Raw genomic sequence first — 19503 nt, forward strand, 5'->3', positions numbered from 1 at the left:
AGGGCAAATGCTCCCATGAGTTCCCCAGCCTTTGGTACCATCCAGAAGGTGCAAAGCACCAGGCGCTGCAGGCTCTACCCTGCCCAGGGCTCTGCTCCAGCACTGGGAGGGAGAAGGGTTTTTGGGCACTGCTGTACCAGGCAGCAAGCTCAGCTAAACCCTGCAGCAAAAGCACCGAGCAGAACAGCCCTGCTTCTCCAGCAGCCTCCAGGAGCTATTTTTCCAATCCCACATGATTACAAGCTTAGAAGTTCCCAAATATAAGGATTTCTAGGCTTGCATTGGACCGATGCTGCTTTTTGTCTTCTTTTTCCCCAAAGGGTCTCTAAAGGATGAGCAGTGCAAACCCAGCCTTTGGCAGAGAGTTCAGCACAGCCATTTAGTGAGCGATGGTGAGAAGTGGATGAAATGTGGCCATGTCAATCTAAGACTGACAAGAGCTAAAAAGGGCATTTCCCCAATTTAATAGTAAAAGCAAAACCGCACAGCACAATGGTTTGCCTTTTCCCGGGCACTGAGAGCTCAAGGTTCCCCACGAGGAGATTTAGGAGAAGGGAAGACATCTCTCCTGGTGAGCAGGAGGGTCTGGGCAATGCTGTCTCTTCTCAAAGGGATGCCCTCCTTCAGGTTGCAGGGGCTTTGCCTGATGCCCTCCAAACAAGGCTGGGGAGAGGAACAAGTCCCTGCTGACTGGTGAGCATCTCAGGATTCAGGAGGAAAGACTCAGAGAGCAGCTGTCCTGGGTCAGGTTAATGAGATCCCAACCTGCCTGAGTGCTGCCAATGGGAAAAAAATGGGTTGAAGTACATCTTCTCACTAGTATTTATTCTGATATGCATTTCACTGATGGGAAGGTTGTGCTCAGCATTTTCTGGGTGCAAAACACAGAGTAAATTCTATTTATACCAGAACGTACCATTCTTCCCAAGGCTGCATATTTTTGCAATCCAATTAAATACTCTTTTTTTCTAATTCTCCCAATTCCCTTAAGGGCAAAATTAGGAAATTGTCTGGATCCCCCCTCTGAGAAGTTGGACTCTTGCTTAAAGCATCATTTTCCAAATCATGGGTGAAAACGCCACAGAAAGGGAAATCGCATTATCCCATGGACAAAGAAACACTGATGTGGGCCATCCTGATTTGTGAAGAGTTGGCTTTATTTTATGGTTGCAGAGCCTTACATTTAATAAAAACCACAAGAATATCTCTCCTTCAAAGTATGGAATATATAGTGTTTATTCAAACTTTGAGTATATATATGTATAATATTGATTATATGTATGCACTCGCAGAATGCATGTGCTGTTTATAATGTTATTACACAAATAAGTGTATACAGATGGAGTATATCTGCGTGTGTGTATAAATATATGTACACACACCAGTGTATAAGTGCTTCACAGAAGTATATATAAGACATAATATGGATCTACTGTAAGTGAGGCATCTCCCTCATGCTAAGGGCTGGGATACTTGTTTTCCTCTTCCGTGCTGTTTGGAATTTTCCCCAGGTCATTTCAACTTTCTTCTTGAAGGCGTCTTTAGCCGAAGATGACTAAAGGAACAGTCTTCATCCTAGAGAAATGTCAAAAAGTCCTGGAGAAAACCCTAAAAAGCATTAAAAGACAAGAACAAGGAGTGTGTGCTGCTTAATGAAGTGGAGAGAGTTTGAGATTTAAAATACCATGGCATTTGTGAAACGGCGTAAAGGAGAATGACAGCAAGGAGACAGGAGGACCTTCCTAGTGAGGGAGGTTTATGGAGGACAAGGTTCACTTGTGTGGTTTCTCTATGGCATCTTCCCTTCTACTTTCAATCTAAAATTTTCACTGGCACAAAGGAAGGAGCATCACGCTTCTAGAAAGCATTGGAGGCTTCAGGCAAATGCACTCTCAGCATATTCCTAGCCTGAAAAGCTGACCTCCCCGAGCTGAAAGCAGCCCTGCTCCTCAGTACCTTCACCATATTCCTACTCCAGACAACACCAGTATAACACGGTCACTCAGGCCAGTCTCTGTCTGGCAGCATCTCTGGCTGGCCACTCCGACAAGCGCTGGCCAGGCTCCGCTGAGCCGTCCCTGGCTGCCAGATTTACCCACCGTGTCCTTTCCATGCACGGCAGGACACGGCAGCGTGGTGACACGGAGGACCCTGCCACCACAGGGCTTTGTGCACATCGCTGTGCACATCTCGCGCGCATTTCTCTAAGCCAGGATGGCAAAACCGAGACACGGTGTGTCAGGGAAATGCCATCCCTTTCCGAGGCTGTTAGCACCCCGAGCCCGGGGGAGTCACAGCTCTCCGGTGCACCACGGGAAGGCATGGTGTGAAATGGCTTGGCTGTGAGAAAAGGCAAATCGGCAGTGAAACCTTAACTTGGTGTCAAAAGCCACTGGATTCTGGCTCTGACCCGCTTTCTCCTCTGTGGGCAGAAGGCAACAGGCACCCAATTGAAGCAAAGCAAATAAATCAAGCCAGAACTGGGGCTTTTAAATCTCTTTTTTTCTTCCTACAAGGCAAACGCAAGCTGGGGTTGAGTGATCTTAACCAGGCCAGCTTGTCCATCCTAAGCATGGAGCTAAATGCTGGGGTTTGTTACAGAGGACAAGCCTTTTTTAAAGGATGGCAGAGCAGGACAGTGATGCCTTGAAACTTCAGAGCGCCAGGAAATTTATGATCCCATTACCAGATAACTAACTATTTCTGTTGTGATTGAAGGTAATGATGACAAAAAGTCCTCTCTAGCTTGACCCAGACTTCTGCAGAAACACGAAGCTCTATGAAGCATGGCTGGCTTCTAGCTCCAGTAGCTGAACTCAGAGCATTGGGTCAAGGAGTTTCAAGTTTTGCCTTAGTCCACCCTTCTGCCTCTAAATTGGAAGGAAAAACAAACTGCAAGGGTGACCGATTCCCTGCATAGTACCAAGGAAAATAAACTTGCTGGGTAACAACCCGGCAAGGCGAGGATTTATTGGTGTTGTTGCTTAAATGCTGTAGTAAACATCTGCAAGAGCTGAAAACGGAATGAGAATTGGATCCCCCACCTGGAAGTCAATACACTCTTTCATGTGATCCTAAATAACGTCCTCACACCCAAGGCCCTCTCTGCTGCAAATTCATAAGTACTGAGTGTTCATGAGAATGTTGCAATGCTCCTAAGAAATTAGGCTCCATATGTGAGACAAGCCAGGATTCAGAGGTGCTGGAGAGGTACATGAGTCTCTACAAAAACATTCCTAAAATGCTGGCTGACAGATCACACTGGGGCTGTGGTTTCTGTCTGGTGTCTGTGTGCAAGGATCCTGCATTAGAGCACCCACTTTCTTACTGAGGAAGCTAACTGGTGGCCACATCTGGGAGGCCAAGTCAGAGAAAAAGCCTTGGAGATTGCCCTAACTTCCCACTGAAACAGAAGGCTGCTCCAAGGCAGGGATTTGTATGTCAGGACAGCTCAGCTCTAGTGTGATTTCTCCAGGGTAGAGCAGAAAAAAATCAAATTTAAAAAAGTGTGGCACCGATCAAGTAAGAGCTGCAAGTACCAGAGCTGCTGGAGGATGCTGAGATGCTGCTTGAGCAGGAAGTCTGCATTTAGCAATCAGATTAGGAAGAACCCAGAGCAGCTGCAATGCACAAGACCAGCCAGACTTGCACTCACCCCCTGCTACAACATCAGCTGTGAGAGGCAATGCCGCATTTAAGGCAATCAGTCGACCCCCATATAACGATACAAGTGAATTTTACACAATATCCCAGAGCATGAGGAGAAGCAGGAACAAGGAGCATCAACACCACAGGCTATATGCCAAAGCACTCCGGAGTGGGTATCGGGGTGACCGGTGCTGCTGCTACGCACAGCGGGTTTCAGCATCTGATGGTCCAAGCGCAAAGCGTTCCTTACCTTCTCCCAGCGTGCTCACCACTGTGACTTCTGAGGCTTTGCTGGCACCCCGGGAGGTGTAAGCCTTTATATAAAAGCTATAGCTGGTCGAGGGCTCTAAATCAGTCACTAGCTGCTGAAAGGTGCTCTTGCTAACAGCCTCCTGATACTCCATCTCTACAGGATCTGAAGTGCAAAGAAAGAGAGAACAGAGCAGCGTTAGGCTTCAAGAGGTAAAGAGACTGAACAGATGTTGCAAGCAGTAATTTTGGTCCCTAAGGTGGATATATATCTGCCCACATCCTTTTCTGCTTACATTTCTGTGCGCTTTGCCAGAGACCTAAGTGGGCAGCAAGATCTGAACATGCAGCTTCACCCTCCCCACCCTTTGGTATTTACGTCAGCATTATTGCCTCATCTCTGTCTTTCAGAAACATGGAGATGATGGAGAACATGCGTGGCAGCACTGTCTACTGCCTGGGATTTTGGACCTGGTTTACCCAGTGGGCCGCGTTGCTGAATTATGTGAAGGCTGAGGACGCTTTGGGCAGCGGGTAGAGCACCGTACCTGCAGCTTTCCGAATGTGCAGCACGTAGCCAATGATCTCCTTGGTGTTCTGCAGAGGCTCTTCCCAAGACACCTGGATGGTGGTTGCAGAGACCGTCTCAGCCTTCACGCTCTGTGGAGGACCAGGCAGCCCATCTGCCCACAGGACTGTCAGGCGAGCGCTGGCTTGCGTGGAGCCAGCGCTGTTCTCGGCGATGCACTGGTAGATGGCTTCATCCGCCTGGTTGATCCCGTAGATGGAGAGAGTGCTGCATGGGTACATGAGAGGGACAAGCATCTCACTGAGCGGTCTGCAGCAGACGTCCCTCCCCTCCAGCCATGCCATGGCCCCCAAGCTGCCTCTGATGGCAGAGCATCCCACGTGCCTCTATTTCCACAGAAAGCTTCCAGGAAGCTGTGGGCTTTTCGGGAAGGAAAAGCCCAGGAGGTGGATGCATCATTCCCTAGATTCCGTGACTGGGCAGATTGTCTCTGTCTCGACTTGCAGAGTCTGTGGTTCAAGTACAGCCAGGTGGGGACACAGGGTGGGATGGGGAATGGCAGGATCTGAAGCCCTGAATTCAGGAAGATCCCAGCCACGCTACAGAGATAGCTCTGTGGCAAGTGCATCCATGCACCCACACCAGGTTTAACTGGCTTAGTTCCAGCCTACACCAGTGAGACCCATCCAGGCACCACACACAGTTGGTAAGCCAAATCTAATCAAGCACAGCCAGAAAGCCCTCTGGTGATGCTCTAATTGCATTATAGCACATTAGAGCAGTCTTAGGGTAACATTGGGATTAGCTGACTTATCCAGCAGGGTTACAGCCTCAGCTCCTGCTTCTGCATCTTCAGAAACACGAGCACCACAAGTGAAAAGCCAAAGCTTACAAGCAAGTTGCAGGTTTTGTGTGCAAAACCTCTGAGCATGTTTTTGATGCTGGTGCATCAAAGCTTGCTCTCCCAGGGCAGCAGCCAGAATACTTCTTCCAGCCAGCTCTCAGGGGCCTCCAAACCAGGCTTAGATGCTGTTTTCAGCCTCCAAGATAAAGACAGGCACTGGCTACCCTGATGGAAAAACATCCCTAAATGAGGGGGGATAAGCCAGTGCTGTACCAGCTTCCCAAATGAGTGTGTTCCTGAGCATGGTGCCCATCTCTGCACCACCTCTGGGAGGGGTGTTTAGTGGCTTGGTGGACACAGGGACAACCAGAGTTCTTGTACATGTAGCATCTGAACTGAAGGCCCTTTCTGAGCTGCATGACTGTCCAGCAATGGTTGTGTACAACAGGAGCAAGTTCAGGGCCAGCCCAAGGGTTGCACTGCCCAATATCTTTAAAACAACGCCAGCAAATATTGACTCAGAAATCATTGTGCAACACATTAGCTCTATCTTGCCATTCACTGTGCAAAACAGCTTTTCTTAATGCCATTTGTTCACAAACAGGGACCCATCAGTGAAAGCTCTGCTCTCTCCAGGGCTTGCTCCCTTCCTCAAAAATCAAGTCTGGAACAACGTGATTCAATTTGTGTGAATAAAACACCGCTCACCACTGCCTCCCCTTCCATTTTAGAGCATCACCCATATGTACAGCACTCTGGATTAATCCCTCTTTGTGCATCTGTATTTCCAGTCCTGCCCAGTTAATTTGAACTGTGGTTTGCTTCTGGCTTGGCATGAATACTTGGGAGACCATGATGCCTCCAAGCTTCAGCATCATCTCATTGGCTTACACCAAAACTCACATGAGCTTTTTGGTTGCTATTTTTTCTGTAAGAAATGACCCGAACCTAACCAAATCCATATCCTCTGCTTGCTTCTAGGAAGAAAAAAATTATTTTCTTCTCCTGCGGTGAATTCCGGGTGGACCTGGGACTTGACTGCACACGAGTAAATCCCAAGCACCCCTGCTGATACAAAGGGCACTTCATGACTTTTTGGGGGTCATAATCAAAGCTGCCTTTTATGTAAATGAAAAATTGTACATGGAAAGTGGAAATGATGAATAGCCTGCCGCTGCCTGCCTGTATGTCGGAACGAATGCTTCTTCTAATTGCAGCAAAATATTGGTCCTCCTATATTAAAATTTATTATTGCTGTTTATTTAACATTCATATTTCTGCCTTGCAAATTATTGGGGCCATGGTGAGTGAACAAATGTTTAACAGTCATCTATTTATGTCCTGTGCCTTTGTTTCCTTGGAAACATTGTAAATGGAATATCAAATGTGATGGTTTCAGCTGATATGGTGATTTTAGAGAATCAGCCCTAAGCTCCTCTCATAGCCACGGGCTCAACGTATCTGATTAAATGGGAGGAGAAAGGCAGAGCTGGGAGAGGGGCACAGGGAGGAAGGACCCGATGTGTGGCTCAACTGTGTCAACAAGGGCTGATTCCTGTGAGGACAGATGGCAGAAGGCAGGAGCACGCCATCCAAAAGCTGTACTTGCAGCTCTGCACAAAGCAGATGTGTGGAAGGAGCAGCAGTGCTTCCTTCTGCCCCATCAATGCAGGGATTATTTCCACGCGGCTGCTGTGCATCTGAGCAGCCAGGCTGGGCTGGCATACAAGTCGAGAGCAGCTTTAAGCTTCCCAAGCACAGAGCAGCCCAGGAACAACGAGAAGTATTTAGGCTCCGCTGCCTCCAAGCGTATTTATTTGCTTCACATGGAGAGAGGAAAAGATGTGGAGGAGGGAAGAAGGGAGCCTGGTTGGAAAGCAGTGCAAGGAGCCTGATGGCACCGGCATGATGCTGGGGCCAAAGTCATCTCTCTCCTGGGAGGATTGGGGGGTGAGCAAAGCTCCTCTCATGTGACACATGTTGTGCTGGATGCCAGTGGTCCTGGAGCAGGACAGCGCTTGGCCACTGGGAGCCAGAGCTGGGCAGAGCCATGGACATCCCAGCTGCCTCTCTGCAGAGGTCCCAGGGTGGCCAGTAACACTGTCATGCACAGTCAAGTCAGAAGAAATAAATAAAATAAATTTCCACAAAGTGGACGTGGCAAGTAGCCAGAAACTGGCATCAGGCTTTGGAAAGGTAATTTTCATTGAGATTTACAAGGCTATGCTGGGACGTACTGTGCAGTAAGAGCCTTGGCCATCCATTACCTAGGGACATTACCACGTTACCTGCAATGATGCACAGGCAACGGGCTCAATAAAACACCTGGATTTTTGGTTATGCCTATAAACCTGGGTAAGGAGCAGAAACTGAGTGTGGAGAAGTTGGTGAGCAGAATGTCCAGCATCTAATCACCAGCTTCATGAGAGTAAGGGTTTTCTCTCTTTCTGTCAGTCCTTCTAACACCCACAGGCCTCTAAGGGAGGCTGCCAAGCTCCCTGCAAGCCCCGGCGTGAGCTCTGAAGCATGCTGGTAACTGCAATGAGGAGGGCAGGAGCTGGTAGTGAGTTACATGAACCCCAGTGTCATCCCAGCTGATACCTCTGCTGTGCATCCATTTTCATCTTAACTATTGACAAATTCTTCCTGCTTTTGCCCACTGCATCACCCCCCAGGGATGCAGAGGATGCAGTGAGGCAGGGTCAGTGTTCGGTCCAGCAGCTTTCCCAGGTTTTGCTGCTTTCAGTCTTTTTCTTAAGGAAGCTCAGACAAAAGGAAAATATGTAGTTGCCGTGCAAGGAGGCGCAGAGCGTCTCTGCGCATCAACCATCTGAAATATGCAGTGTCCTTTTATTTCTTCCTGTCAACAGGAAAAAAATCTGTCACTTTGGGACATCTGCTGTTGGAAAACTTTCCCGCAAGTGCCAGACTGGCAGTGCTGCGAGCACGTCAGACAAGGCGAGATGCCAGAAGGCTTTCTACTGGTCACCAAAGCCGCTCAGCGAGCCGAGGGCTCCATCACATCTCCACACAATGCCCTGACAGGCATTGATGGAAGTGGGGAGAAGAGCTGCTGCAGATTCACACCCGGCTGAGCTGAAATGAGAGGCCTCCGCTGCTCGAAAGCCACGGTATTCCCAAGCTGTCTTCCCAGTTCATAGGCAATCAGGATGACTGATCTGGCTCGGGTCAGGGGTCCGGGCCAGTGACCGGAGATCGGCTTTCCAAAGGCTCCTCTGAAAAAGTCTGAGAACTGAAGGAAGCCTCTTCATCGATTCAGCAGCACAAAGAAGAAGAGGGGCCCATCTGGAAGGATATCAGCATGCGCGCGCACACAGGCACACAAAAGGGGGAGTGTGATGAAATTAATGCAGAGAGCAGGCTGTGGCTAGCAGGGAGAGCATTTTAAGTGCCAGCAGCTACAGAAAGCCACCAGTGCCGCATTCAGATGCCCTGTCCCCGTGCCTCACTCTGCCTCCATTTGTTATGGGTCATATTGTGCCGCACTGTGCCAAATGAACTACTCCTGGGCTGCCGGCCGGTACTGCACTGGAAAGGAGCTTTTTTCCCCTCCAGTGCTGGTTGTTGGCAGCTTTGCAGAAATGTCCTGTATTTTGAAAGTTGCCTCGTACAGGCTGAGAATAAGGTGCAAAACTTCAAGTGTGACACTCAGCAGCCCAGAGAGACACTGCATATCGTCCCCAGCCCTCTATGCGCATGTTCTTACACCTCCAGAAATTAAATATGCAGGGCTTCCTAGGTGAAATTGGGTCATGTTAGGCAGGAGAAAGAACCCTTTCCATACAAACTGGTTTATATTTAGCAGGTACTGCAGCCCGCTGGCCAGGATCCCAGCCTGACTCTGTGGTTACAGACTCACCCGAGCGCAGTTTCTGGAGGGATGCTGCTGCTCCCAGTGGGGCGCGTGGTGCCATGGGGAACCACCCCACCCTCCCCACCTGTGCCAGATGAAAGGGCCAGCAGACACTCAGCCTGCAAAGCTGGTTAGAGATGCTGCTCCTTCTCACACCCCTGGGAGAGGACAGAGTCCATCAGGATGGCGATTTGGCTGTACGGTGTGTTTTCTGCAAATGGGACGTTGTAAGCAGCGTCACATTTGCTGCAGGAGGCACAGCAGTGGCACCACTTCATCCTGAAATGCTAACCCTTCTTTGCTGGCTTCATGACACCTGGGTTTGCCCTGTCTTGACACGACATGTGCTGAGCCCTTCTGGGAACTTGCCACTGCTCAGGTACCACACTGGGGACAAGCAGTGGCAGGCTCAGCTCCACAATCCAACCTGACACCAAAGTCTCTAGCATTGGAGGCTCTGGGTCCCTTGGTTCAGTTCTGGTCCACATCAGAGGTGGTCTGATCCTTCCCAGGTAGGAAGGACACATCTCACTGGTGCTGCAAGGCAGCCCTGGCTTGGAGCACCTCCCAGCAGAGCACTGAGCTCCATGCAGAAGACCTTCAGCAAGTGAGTGGCTCCAATTTCCCATGTATAATTAAAGGACTTTTCAGAGATCTGTTCCCTCACATCCAAGGCAGGAGGGTCCAACTGCACTGACAGTGGTGGAGCTGTGTCCTCCCATCCCTGCAGAGCTGGAAAGTGCACCCTGTCACAGGCAGGAGACAACAGCCAGAGCCAGCTGCTCCATGTTACAAGACTTGCTGGTTATCTGGTGAACACGTTGGCTGCCACTCAACCTGTCTTCACAAGTCAGAGAGTGCAATCACAGATTTAACCAAATCCCGTCCCGGGGAGGGAGCAGAAAAGTCTTTGTATCTGCAGGACCACAGGGAAGCACAAGGGATCTCAGGAAAAGCTACTGGAAGGGAGGGCAGATGCCTATATTGGTAGGACTGCTAATGCAGACAGCTGGGAGAGCTATCTGCTGCTAAATGGAAAGTCCCTCAAATCTTGTTCCCAGCAAGGGGCACAGGTGTTGGAGAGGAAAAAGAGCTAGTTTAATCCAGGGGAGGCTGATTTTGGGCTTCTCCGTGATGGGCTCTGTCCTGCCTCAAAGGCTCCTGTATAAGGACCTTGCTCTGCAGATGTATTTTGCTGTATGCAACAGTTTGAAGAAACACTTAAAACCCTGAACTGGTGATGCACTTCAAGAGCAGCTCAGCAGAGCAGCACACAGAGAAAAATTACACGGGCAACTTGGTAGCAAAATAATCGCAGCCACATGAGAAGGAGAGACTGATGCCCATTGCCATCAGCTGCTCTGGGGCTGCTGCAGATCCCTTTCATGGGATACAGCTGTGTGATCCCAGCACGGGATCCCTGCTCAGTGCAGGGAAGGTAGGATCATGCTGATGCCCCGCTGTTTAGCAGGGCTTTGGACGCTTGTGCAGAGACCGTCCTTGCAAAGCCCGTTTCCAAGTATCTTCCAAACAAAGTCAAATGCATAAATTATTCTTAAATCAGGAGCAGCTGGTTCACATCCCAGTCCTCCAAGTACTTATTTGTCAGGCTTCCAGGAATGGAAATATGATTTGCTTTATGGTACCTTTCCCATAATCACCAACGGTCTTCAAACTCATTGCATAAATAATCTGTAGGCTTGCCTGTCCTCCCTTCTAAGGTGTCCAAATCCCTACAAATTCAAGAGTTTGTGGGGTGTGTGCACCATGAAGGGATGTACAAACCCATCTGCATCTCTCTGCACCCAGCTAATGTGGGTTTTATAGAAAAAAGCCACTTTGTGAATGACAGGCTCTAGTTTCCAATGACACTGGTCCCAAGTGCTTGGGTGTTTGTGCTTCAAGGTCACTCTCTGTATCTGTGTCAGGATTAAGCAGCATGACAAGTGCAAGAAAAGCAAAGTTGTCCTGAAGTTTATTTACGGAGGAGTATTTTCCCTGATGAACCTTGAACATTCACGGCCCTTGAAGTGAGTCATTCCCAGAGCACTAAAACAAGTGCAAACCAGTGAGGAAGAATTTAAAAAAGAGACAGTTCATAAGCAAAGGTCACTGAGGAGAGCGAACGCCACCTGAGCCCAGGTTCTAACGAAGCCTTTTTCCGGTGGAACAAATGAAGTCCCTTAATTACCATTTCGTAAATAAAATCTTCTTGGAAAATCAATATTTAGAGCCTGCCTTCTCTGAAGATGTTGGCCTTTGTTCCTTACTATTATGGCAATATAAACCCCATAGTGTGATATACTTCTAGGCTGAAAATTACCCCCCTGAACCTGATTGGGTCAAAGGAAGAAAAGCAATAAACCTTTCAGAGCCATAATTCGGGTACTATTTCATGCTTCCTTGTAAATTTTGAAGTAATAACCTAGAAAGCATGATTTTACACAAACCCATGATTAACTCAGCCAGTAACCGCCCCTTCCTCCTGCAGCAATATGACTGCTTTTGGGCCAGGCTGGTGATGCCAGCTGGGAATTTTGCTGGAAGTGCCCATTACACCTCTCAGGCATTTGGATCATGATCGATCTGAATCACCCCAGGAACAATATGGGCAAGATGGCATCTCTGATCAACAGAGACGGACAGACTGTGCGGCTGCTGGACACAGGGACAGCTCCACCAAGGTAAAAGAGACTCCATCAGCTTCTCCATCCGAGAGCATGGTTCAGTGCAGCATCACCCCAACAGCTATCAGCTCCATCCCCAACCCAAGGACTGCATGGCAAGGCAGCCCCATCATCAGCTCCTTCAGTGATTTTTATTCACAGCTTTTAATGGAAAACCCCACAATTCCCTACGCCTGAGCCTTCATGCATTTTTCATTAACAATTATCCGCTATCCCAGAACTGCTTTTGATTTTTGCTAATCATCGATTGGATATTTTGTTCCCACACAGCTGGCATTTTCAAAACATAACAACCACCTCTGGAGAGGGCACAGCAGAAGGCTGATCTTTAATGCTAATGTGCCCAGAAACTGTCAACACATCAGGTGATGAGAATTCACATCTGAGGGACCGCGAGGGAAGAGGTATTTATCGGACGCAGCCTGTGAGGCTTATTTTACTGTGCTTAAAGACTGGAAGTTGCTTAGCAAGTGATCGTCTGATGTTGTACCAGCAGCCGCATCCAACCTGCAGTGAATCCAGTCCTGAAGCTGCTGTCCCATCTCAATGATGATGGGTTTCTGACGTCCCCTGACCTTGAGGGTTTTGCTCTCCTTGGGTTTGCAGTTACTGCACATGAGAGACAGCGTGGGGTGACAGAGATGCCAAAGGGCCCTTCATAATTTTGTGAAGCAACAGTTTGATGGACAGATCTTCCCATCGGCTGTGGGCTTGTGCAGACATGCTGCTGCCCGCAGGAGTGATGCCTCAAGTTTGCAGGAGCAGAGTGGCATCTTGAACGCACCGTGTTCTGCAGGTCTGGACCTTACTTCTAGCTGTGGTCGTTTACAAGAATGAAGTTGCTCATAATGATACATTTTGCAATCAATTAGCACATGATATGATTTGGGATGATTTACTCTTTTTTCTAAAAAACCCTTTGGGGGCAGTCAGACCTTTATTGCCATATTAAGCAGAGTTTAATCCAAATGAATTTTCTAGGAAACCATGTAATCTAATTAAAAAGCTCATAGTGCAGTTTAGTAGCTTCATTACTAGTAGATTCAAGATCCATCGTTACACAGACAAATATTTTCCAAGTGCAATAGACTGATAAATCCAAGGCATAATCACAGACTGATTCTGCCTGGAACTAAATGGCTTACAGCACTTAGTCATGCCCATGAGAATGAAACAAAGGACACCTTGGAAAAGCTCAGGAAAAAAAACAGCCGTTGATCTGTTTCCTCCAATTCATGGAGCACCCAGCCCTGCTGTACCAGCAAGGGCATTTTTCAGACTGATAGCTTTGCAAACCACCAGGCATGGCCACTTGCCTGAAGTTGGGGGTCAGAGTAGACCAAGACTAGCGCAAAAAAAGCCAAAAGTTCAACATCATCGAGTACGATGGCCTTAGGGCTCAGCTTTACAATCACGTTACTATAGCTTGAGAAGATGCCACGTGTCAGCTGAGCCCCAGTAACTGGCTGAGCTCTTCCAGCCTGTGCCAGATGCAATGTAATCTGATCATTTAACTCGCAGTGGAAAAGGCTGACGCTAAATTGCCTTAAATGATTGCCATAAGAAAACGATTACAGCTATGTTCGCCAAGTCGCAGTTCACATGCACGTGTAGTGCAGCTCCAGCCACAGGAACCTGGCCAGAAGACATGACCATGACCAAAGACCCTACTTTTACCTTCCTCAAACAGTGAAGAGGAATGATTTCACAGGCAAGACATCTGCGCGAGATGCAGAGCTGGACTCAGTGTGAGTTTTGTCATGGATTTAATGACCATTTGTAAAGTGTTTGGTCACTTCTGACTTTGCTTCCTGGTCAATAAAAGGGGATGCATTAATTTCCCTTCTCCCATTTCTGCTCTGTTCATATCGTAAGGGCAGACATGCCTCAGAAACCCATGCAATGAACTAGAAGACCATGAGCCTGGATTGAGTGGCGTCTCTATGTGCACACACAAAGTTCCCTGAAGCTCTAAAAACTTCCAGCTCAGAAAAAACCTCCACTGATTGATTTTATTACAACTCACACCTTATCCTTCTTGCAACTCACATCCTTCCCTTCTCCACATAACAAAGCTTTAAAAAAGCCTCCAACCTCAAAACAAAAAGCCATATTATAGAGAAACTTAGAAAAATAAAACTGCTGTTATCTCCTGAGGAACAAGCCATGGTGCCCACACAGCACTTCCCAACAGTCTAAACTGAAGGTCTGGACCCTCCAGCAATGTTGGGTAGTTGCAATCATGAGACGCATTTGTTAGTACAGATAACAGCTATATGACACCACAGAGTACAAATCTCTACCAATAATTTAGGTGTACGACACAGGTCGTATTATTTTTCAGTATACTGTTCCATGTTATTTCCATAGAAACTATGTTGTCAACTTGTAATTTTCCCACTAAGTGCATCCTACCATATCATTTCCTCAGTACAAACATCCCCGTCCCCTCGCACAAAAATGCAGTCATTTGGTACTCAGAGAAAACACTCTCCCCCAGTGAGATAAAAGGCTGAAGTTTAGTGAAAATCAGCTTCCACGCAAATATTATTTCAAATGTATTTGCATTTGCACACCCAGGCAGGTCAATGGTCAGGGGTTAAAGCATGGTTCCTCCACTGCAGAGTGAGTGTGGTCCCTGCCAACTCCAGGGATAACGTTTAGTCTTTCCAGAAATACCCAGCTGATGATCAGGACTGAAGACAAACTTTTGCTGGGTTCCTGCATCATCAAAGTGTAATGCTGATGTCCTGGCACAATACAGCACGAAGCGCTGAAACGTAAGCCTACAAAGTGCAACTAATAGGACTGGAGCAGTGTTTTAGTTTATCAAAGCCCAAGCCGAATCCACATATCCGCTTCTGAACATTACCATCTTCACATTAGCTCTTTGCTAATGTGGAAAGCAAGCCAGGATCTCTCTCACTTCCCTTCCCACTGGAGTCCAGATAGTTCAAAATAATGGCTTTTAATTCAGCCTCCCTCAAAAGCAGATTGAGGGAGCACTGCATCAGTCTGAGGGATGCGTGACAGCAACCCACCTCACCTGCTGAAGCCGAGCCAGCTCTAAAGCACTCCCTTCTCAAGGTGCTCAAGCAGCAGGGCTGCAGTCTCTCAGGATCACTCATGCCCCTCTTGGCCTCGAGCACGTTAGCCATTGCCCAGTGCAACGGTGCTACAGCAAAAGCAGGGCTTACACGGCTCACAAGGACGTGCTGCAGACCCCACTGCTCTCTGCCAGCCTTCATCAGCTGGTCCAAAATTTACCACACCCATCTGCCTCAAATCTGCTATCTGCGCAAAAGCTGAAGCCTGCGCGAGCTAACTTGCTCTTTGCCCCAGAATTACACCTGCAGGGAGAGTTATTTCTGGACCATCAGGTAGGCGATGTCAATCTTCCAGACTGACGCTGGGGAAATGGCACAACCCAGCTGTGTGTCTCACACTGCCCTCCACCCCGCGCTGCAGTGCCAGCGGCCAGTGCACGAGGACTTACCTGTTGTTATTTTTCAGCTTAATGTGGTCACTGGTCTCCAGGATCTGCCCATTCCTCAACCACGTGATCTGGGGGGGGGGTTCCCCTTGGGCCACACACGTGAAGATGGCGGTAGTCCCCACGGGCCTGGAAATGGACTGGGGATGCTGCACAAACTCTGCGGGGGCTGCAAGGAGGAAGGAGAAGCAGGATGAGAAAAGTCATGATGATGCCACTTCATCTTGGTATGAAGAGCAACCTCGTAGCTTGGGCTTCAATAAACTTCGTCTGTCTGGAAACATGGAATACTTGGCCAACTCACAGCATAGGCAGCAGATAACTATGGTTTGGATGGTGTGTCCGTAATCAATGCAATGCTGCAATTTGGTTGCCCGTCCTAGCAGTCACGGCTTCATACAAGGCACCTGAAGGTCATCTCAGTGCTGTATGGAGAGCCAAGGTGAGTCCTGCAGGGTTCAGGCAAACAGCAACAGGGTCTAAGCCCAACCACCTCTCCCCAGTCTCCCACTGAAAGCAACCCCAATGCTGCAAAATAACAAAGGTTATTTAAAAATGCATCCTGCCTTTAAGGGGAACAGGCTGGAAGGTCAGCAGTCTCCAGTTGTTTGCACACATGTAAAACTGAAAGCGTGCGTAACCCTTCATAGCGTGTGGCACCATGCAGGGCCATCACCTTGTCAGAAACAAGCCCTTTACTATGGAGGGTTGCAAAAATCAGCACATATTGACAGTATGAAGAGTGATGAGGAAGGAAGACTTCAACTACATGCAGCAATTATAGTATTTGCGGTTGTGGAGATCTGCTGTTTCATCAATGCCAGAGCTAGAGCAACGCCCTGGCTTTGCCCAAAGGACCCATATGACATTAGCAAACTGCTTGAAAAGGGAAAGAAATGTATGGATGTGCATACAGCAATCCGTCAGGTTGTTCTTTCCCCAGTAAATATCAGATCTGCTGCAGACTCTCACGGTAGCAATAGACTGGGAAGCCTTTTCTACCCCAGATCTGCAGCCTGGGACCCTTGGGGTCCTGCCAAGCCTGGCAGAAGACTCCACCACGCCTGGATCTGCTGCTCACCTCGTAACCAAATGTTTTGACCTTTAACAATAACATTTTTAAATGGAAAGTGATTTCCCCTCTTCCACCAATTCAAAATAGATTTAAAATAATTTATCAGAATAAACCAGCGTATCAGCCTACAGAAAGCAGGGCCTGAAAGACACTGCCAAATAGGTGAGTTTATTCAAGTAGTTACGCTTCAAAGGGCAAAGTGATAAATATACTCCATGTTGGTGCTGAAACCTAAAATCAGGTGGAACCAGCAGCAGCCGCAATGAAGACAAACTGATGAGAAGCATGGGCCTGTAATGAATTTACCGACTAGCATCACATAATGGATGGCTGGTGTTAAATTTTTCCGACAAAAGCAAGATTATCCAGGGAGACATGCTCAGTGCCACTCGCTGGCATTTTCCAAGCATGGGGTTGGTGGGCTCTGCCACCAGGAGAGATGCTGGGATGGGAGAAGGGAGCAAACTGATCCAGCAAACTGTGTTGAGGGGTGGCCAGGCTGCAGGCAGGAGCAGTTATTTAAGAGCTGAGCTTTGTGGTTCATGGCCAAAAATACCCCTCAGGGTTTGCTGCAGGAGCACGGGGTGATAAAGCTCTTCCCCAGCTGCGTGCATGCAGGGGAAGAGCATCGCTGCTCTGTAACAAGGCCAAACTGCAGCCAAAGGGGCTTGTGTGTAAGAGCGAAGTCACGCACATTAGAAGTCCTGCAAGCAGAAAGACACAGAAATTCACTGAAGAGCCTGTCTACCTCGAAGGAGCCCCCTCTTTCATTTTTAATAATCAAAGGGAAGTGGTGCATGGCAGGTCTGACTTATGTTAGCGGCAGGAGGTATCTGCCGGCAGAGTTTATTGTCAGGCCACTTCTATCGGCACTCAGGCCTACTAATGAACCCGATTTCAGCAACCTAATGGACACATATTTCCAGAACCTCCTGCTAAACTTCCCCAGGTGCCAATCGATCCCTTGTCCTTTTATTTCCCTCCTACATTTTTCCCCCTCTTGACTTATAAATTTAAATAAAATTCAGGATGTGTTCAATAAAAATTGGAAGCATGGATAAACAGGGGGAAAAAACCCCTCTTCCCTGCAGTGAATGGTCCCTTTGTGGCATACAGTGAGAGCATTAGAGACTTGATTTTCAAGACTTCCTTAACCTCCTGCCCCCCGCTTTGTGCTGGCGCAGTTTTGCAGGAGCAATTATTTTGCAAGTGGCTGTGCACCTCCCTGCTTTCATCTGGGCTCACGAGTTGCACCCGCAATACTCGCAGGTGCAAACCCACAATGCCAAGGAAGGGCACGGCCATCTTCCAGTTCCTCGCTGCAGCTTCATTAAAGATCCTGCCGCTTGGCTCTTTGCCTCTGCCTCCCCCCTACTTCACCAAATCTCAAACCCGTCATTTGTTCCAGCAGAAACAAAGTTTAAATATGGAAAGAAGCATCCGGCATAACCCTTCTGGAATTGCCGGCTCTCCTTATCCTTCCTTATTAGCCCGTGTCAAGAGGGAGTAATTGGAGCAGTGTCGCGTGTGACTCGGGGGTAACAAACGTGCAGCTGCGGCCGCTGGCTCGGTGCCAGCGATGCTATTCAGGACCGCGGCCCCTCGGGTTCCTTGGGTCCCTGCTCCCCTCCGCCGTCCCTCCTCTTCGCTGTCTTGCTAAACACAACCAGATCAAAACCCCAGCCCCTGTTTAACTTGCTTAAACTCTCTGGGGAGCTGGCGGCCACTCCTTTGAACGGCTTCCACCTCCACTATGTTGAGCTGTCCCTGCTCGGTGGTATCCCTTGCTGCAAGACATGGGATGCCCTTCCGCTGTTCCTGCTCCTCCTGTCCCCATCACCAGCTTCCAACAGCATCAGAGGAAGGACATGGTCCAGGTGCCACCAGGGTCTTAACATGGGGACAGACATCGTTGCAAGGAGATGCCCCTCTGCTACCCTGGACCAGGGTGTACCCGACTCGGTATTCGTACCAGCGTCCCCAGGCAGGGTACCCTGAGATGGCTGCTGGTGCATGGTCTCGGGGCGAATGGCTCCTTTCCTGGGCAGAAGAACGTCTGCTCTCCTCCTCCCAGGTCCTCTCCCTGCCTTTTCAAATGATTTTGACAGGAACTGAGAGTTTGCCACCTCTAGCCTGGTGGAAAAGGAGCAGAAGCAAAGCCCTGCCTTCAGCCAAGCCCTGCCTGCTGCCAGCCCTCTACTCCCCTTGTCATTCATAATTAATAGAGCATCTTGTCAGTGCTCATCTCACCCTGCAAGGAGGCACAGTGGCCTGAACGCCTCTCCCCCTTCCACACTACATGCCAAAAGGCCAACGCAGGCAGCAAGAGGAAGCAGTTCTCAGTCCTCCGTGAAGAAGATCTCAACGAAGATATTAATGAAGATCACTGTTAAGAGCAGAGGATTCAAACCTGGCAAGGAGGAGTTGGCAGGATCCAGCCCTGGTTTGTGGAGTATGAAGAAACCAGAGCATTGATTATTCAGGACTTAATGGGAGGGAGGGGATCATGCAGTTTTAATGAATATTTAAAGGCGTGACATTGGTATCAAAAAGCAATAATGCTTAATACCACTCTCAGAATCATTAATGAAGAGCTTCAATAGCTTTTACTGTGTTCAACAAACTGTGATAGCATGAAGATGCACCGTAACAGTGGGTTGTAAGAGACCTGGACAGGCTCCATCTCTTTAGGGACATCTCATCTCAGCAGTGATCAGCCACCAGTGTGTCCCGCAAGATAACAGCGAGCTTTGCTGCCCTTGCCATGAGTTTCCAGTGCAGTGCTTATTGCAGCACCCGACAGCTCACTCAGAAAGGCTGTCCTAAGGATCAGGGAGCACTGACAGCTGATGCACCGGTGCCAGACGAATCCTTGCCCTTTGCACCTCAGTACGAAGCTGACATTAATTCTCAAGTAGCCAGAGTGGCAGGGTGAGGGAGGGAGGCTGGGGTGAGGAGAAGGAAGAATAACATGGAAACAACAAAACCTCATAAATTAGGCTACCAGAACCTACAATAAGGGTATAAAGGAGAAGACAGATCAACAGGGAAGTCAGTCAAGCACAGCATCGGATGACAGGAGATTTAAGAAAAAGAACTGCTGC

The 19503-nt window shown here is 48.6% G+C and overlaps 1 protein-coding gene across 1 annotated transcript in view; it reads right to left on the bottom strand.

The window, feature by feature from the left end:
• Positions 1-19503, bottom strand: part of IGDCC3 (immunoglobulin superfamily DCC subclass member 3) — a 111407-nt gene that overhangs the window by 9636 nt on the left and 82268 nt on the right. The window contains exons 7-9 of the mRNA XM_069798589.1: positions 15328-15493; positions 4446-4693; positions 3899-4063 (exon numbers count right to left, since the gene is read on the bottom strand). Of these exons, the coding sequence (XP_069654690.1) occupies positions 3899-4063; positions 4446-4693; positions 15328-15493 (579 nt within the window). The remainder of the gene's footprint in view (positions 1-3898; positions 4064-4445; positions 4694-15327; positions 15494-19503) is intronic.

This window comes from Haliaeetus albicilla, chromosome 12 (assembly GCF_947461875.1).
Source record: "Haliaeetus albicilla chromosome 12, bHalAlb1.1, whole genome shotgun sequence".
NCBI classification, from domain to species: Eukaryota; Metazoa; Chordata; class Aves; order Accipitriformes; family Accipitridae; genus Haliaeetus; species Haliaeetus albicilla.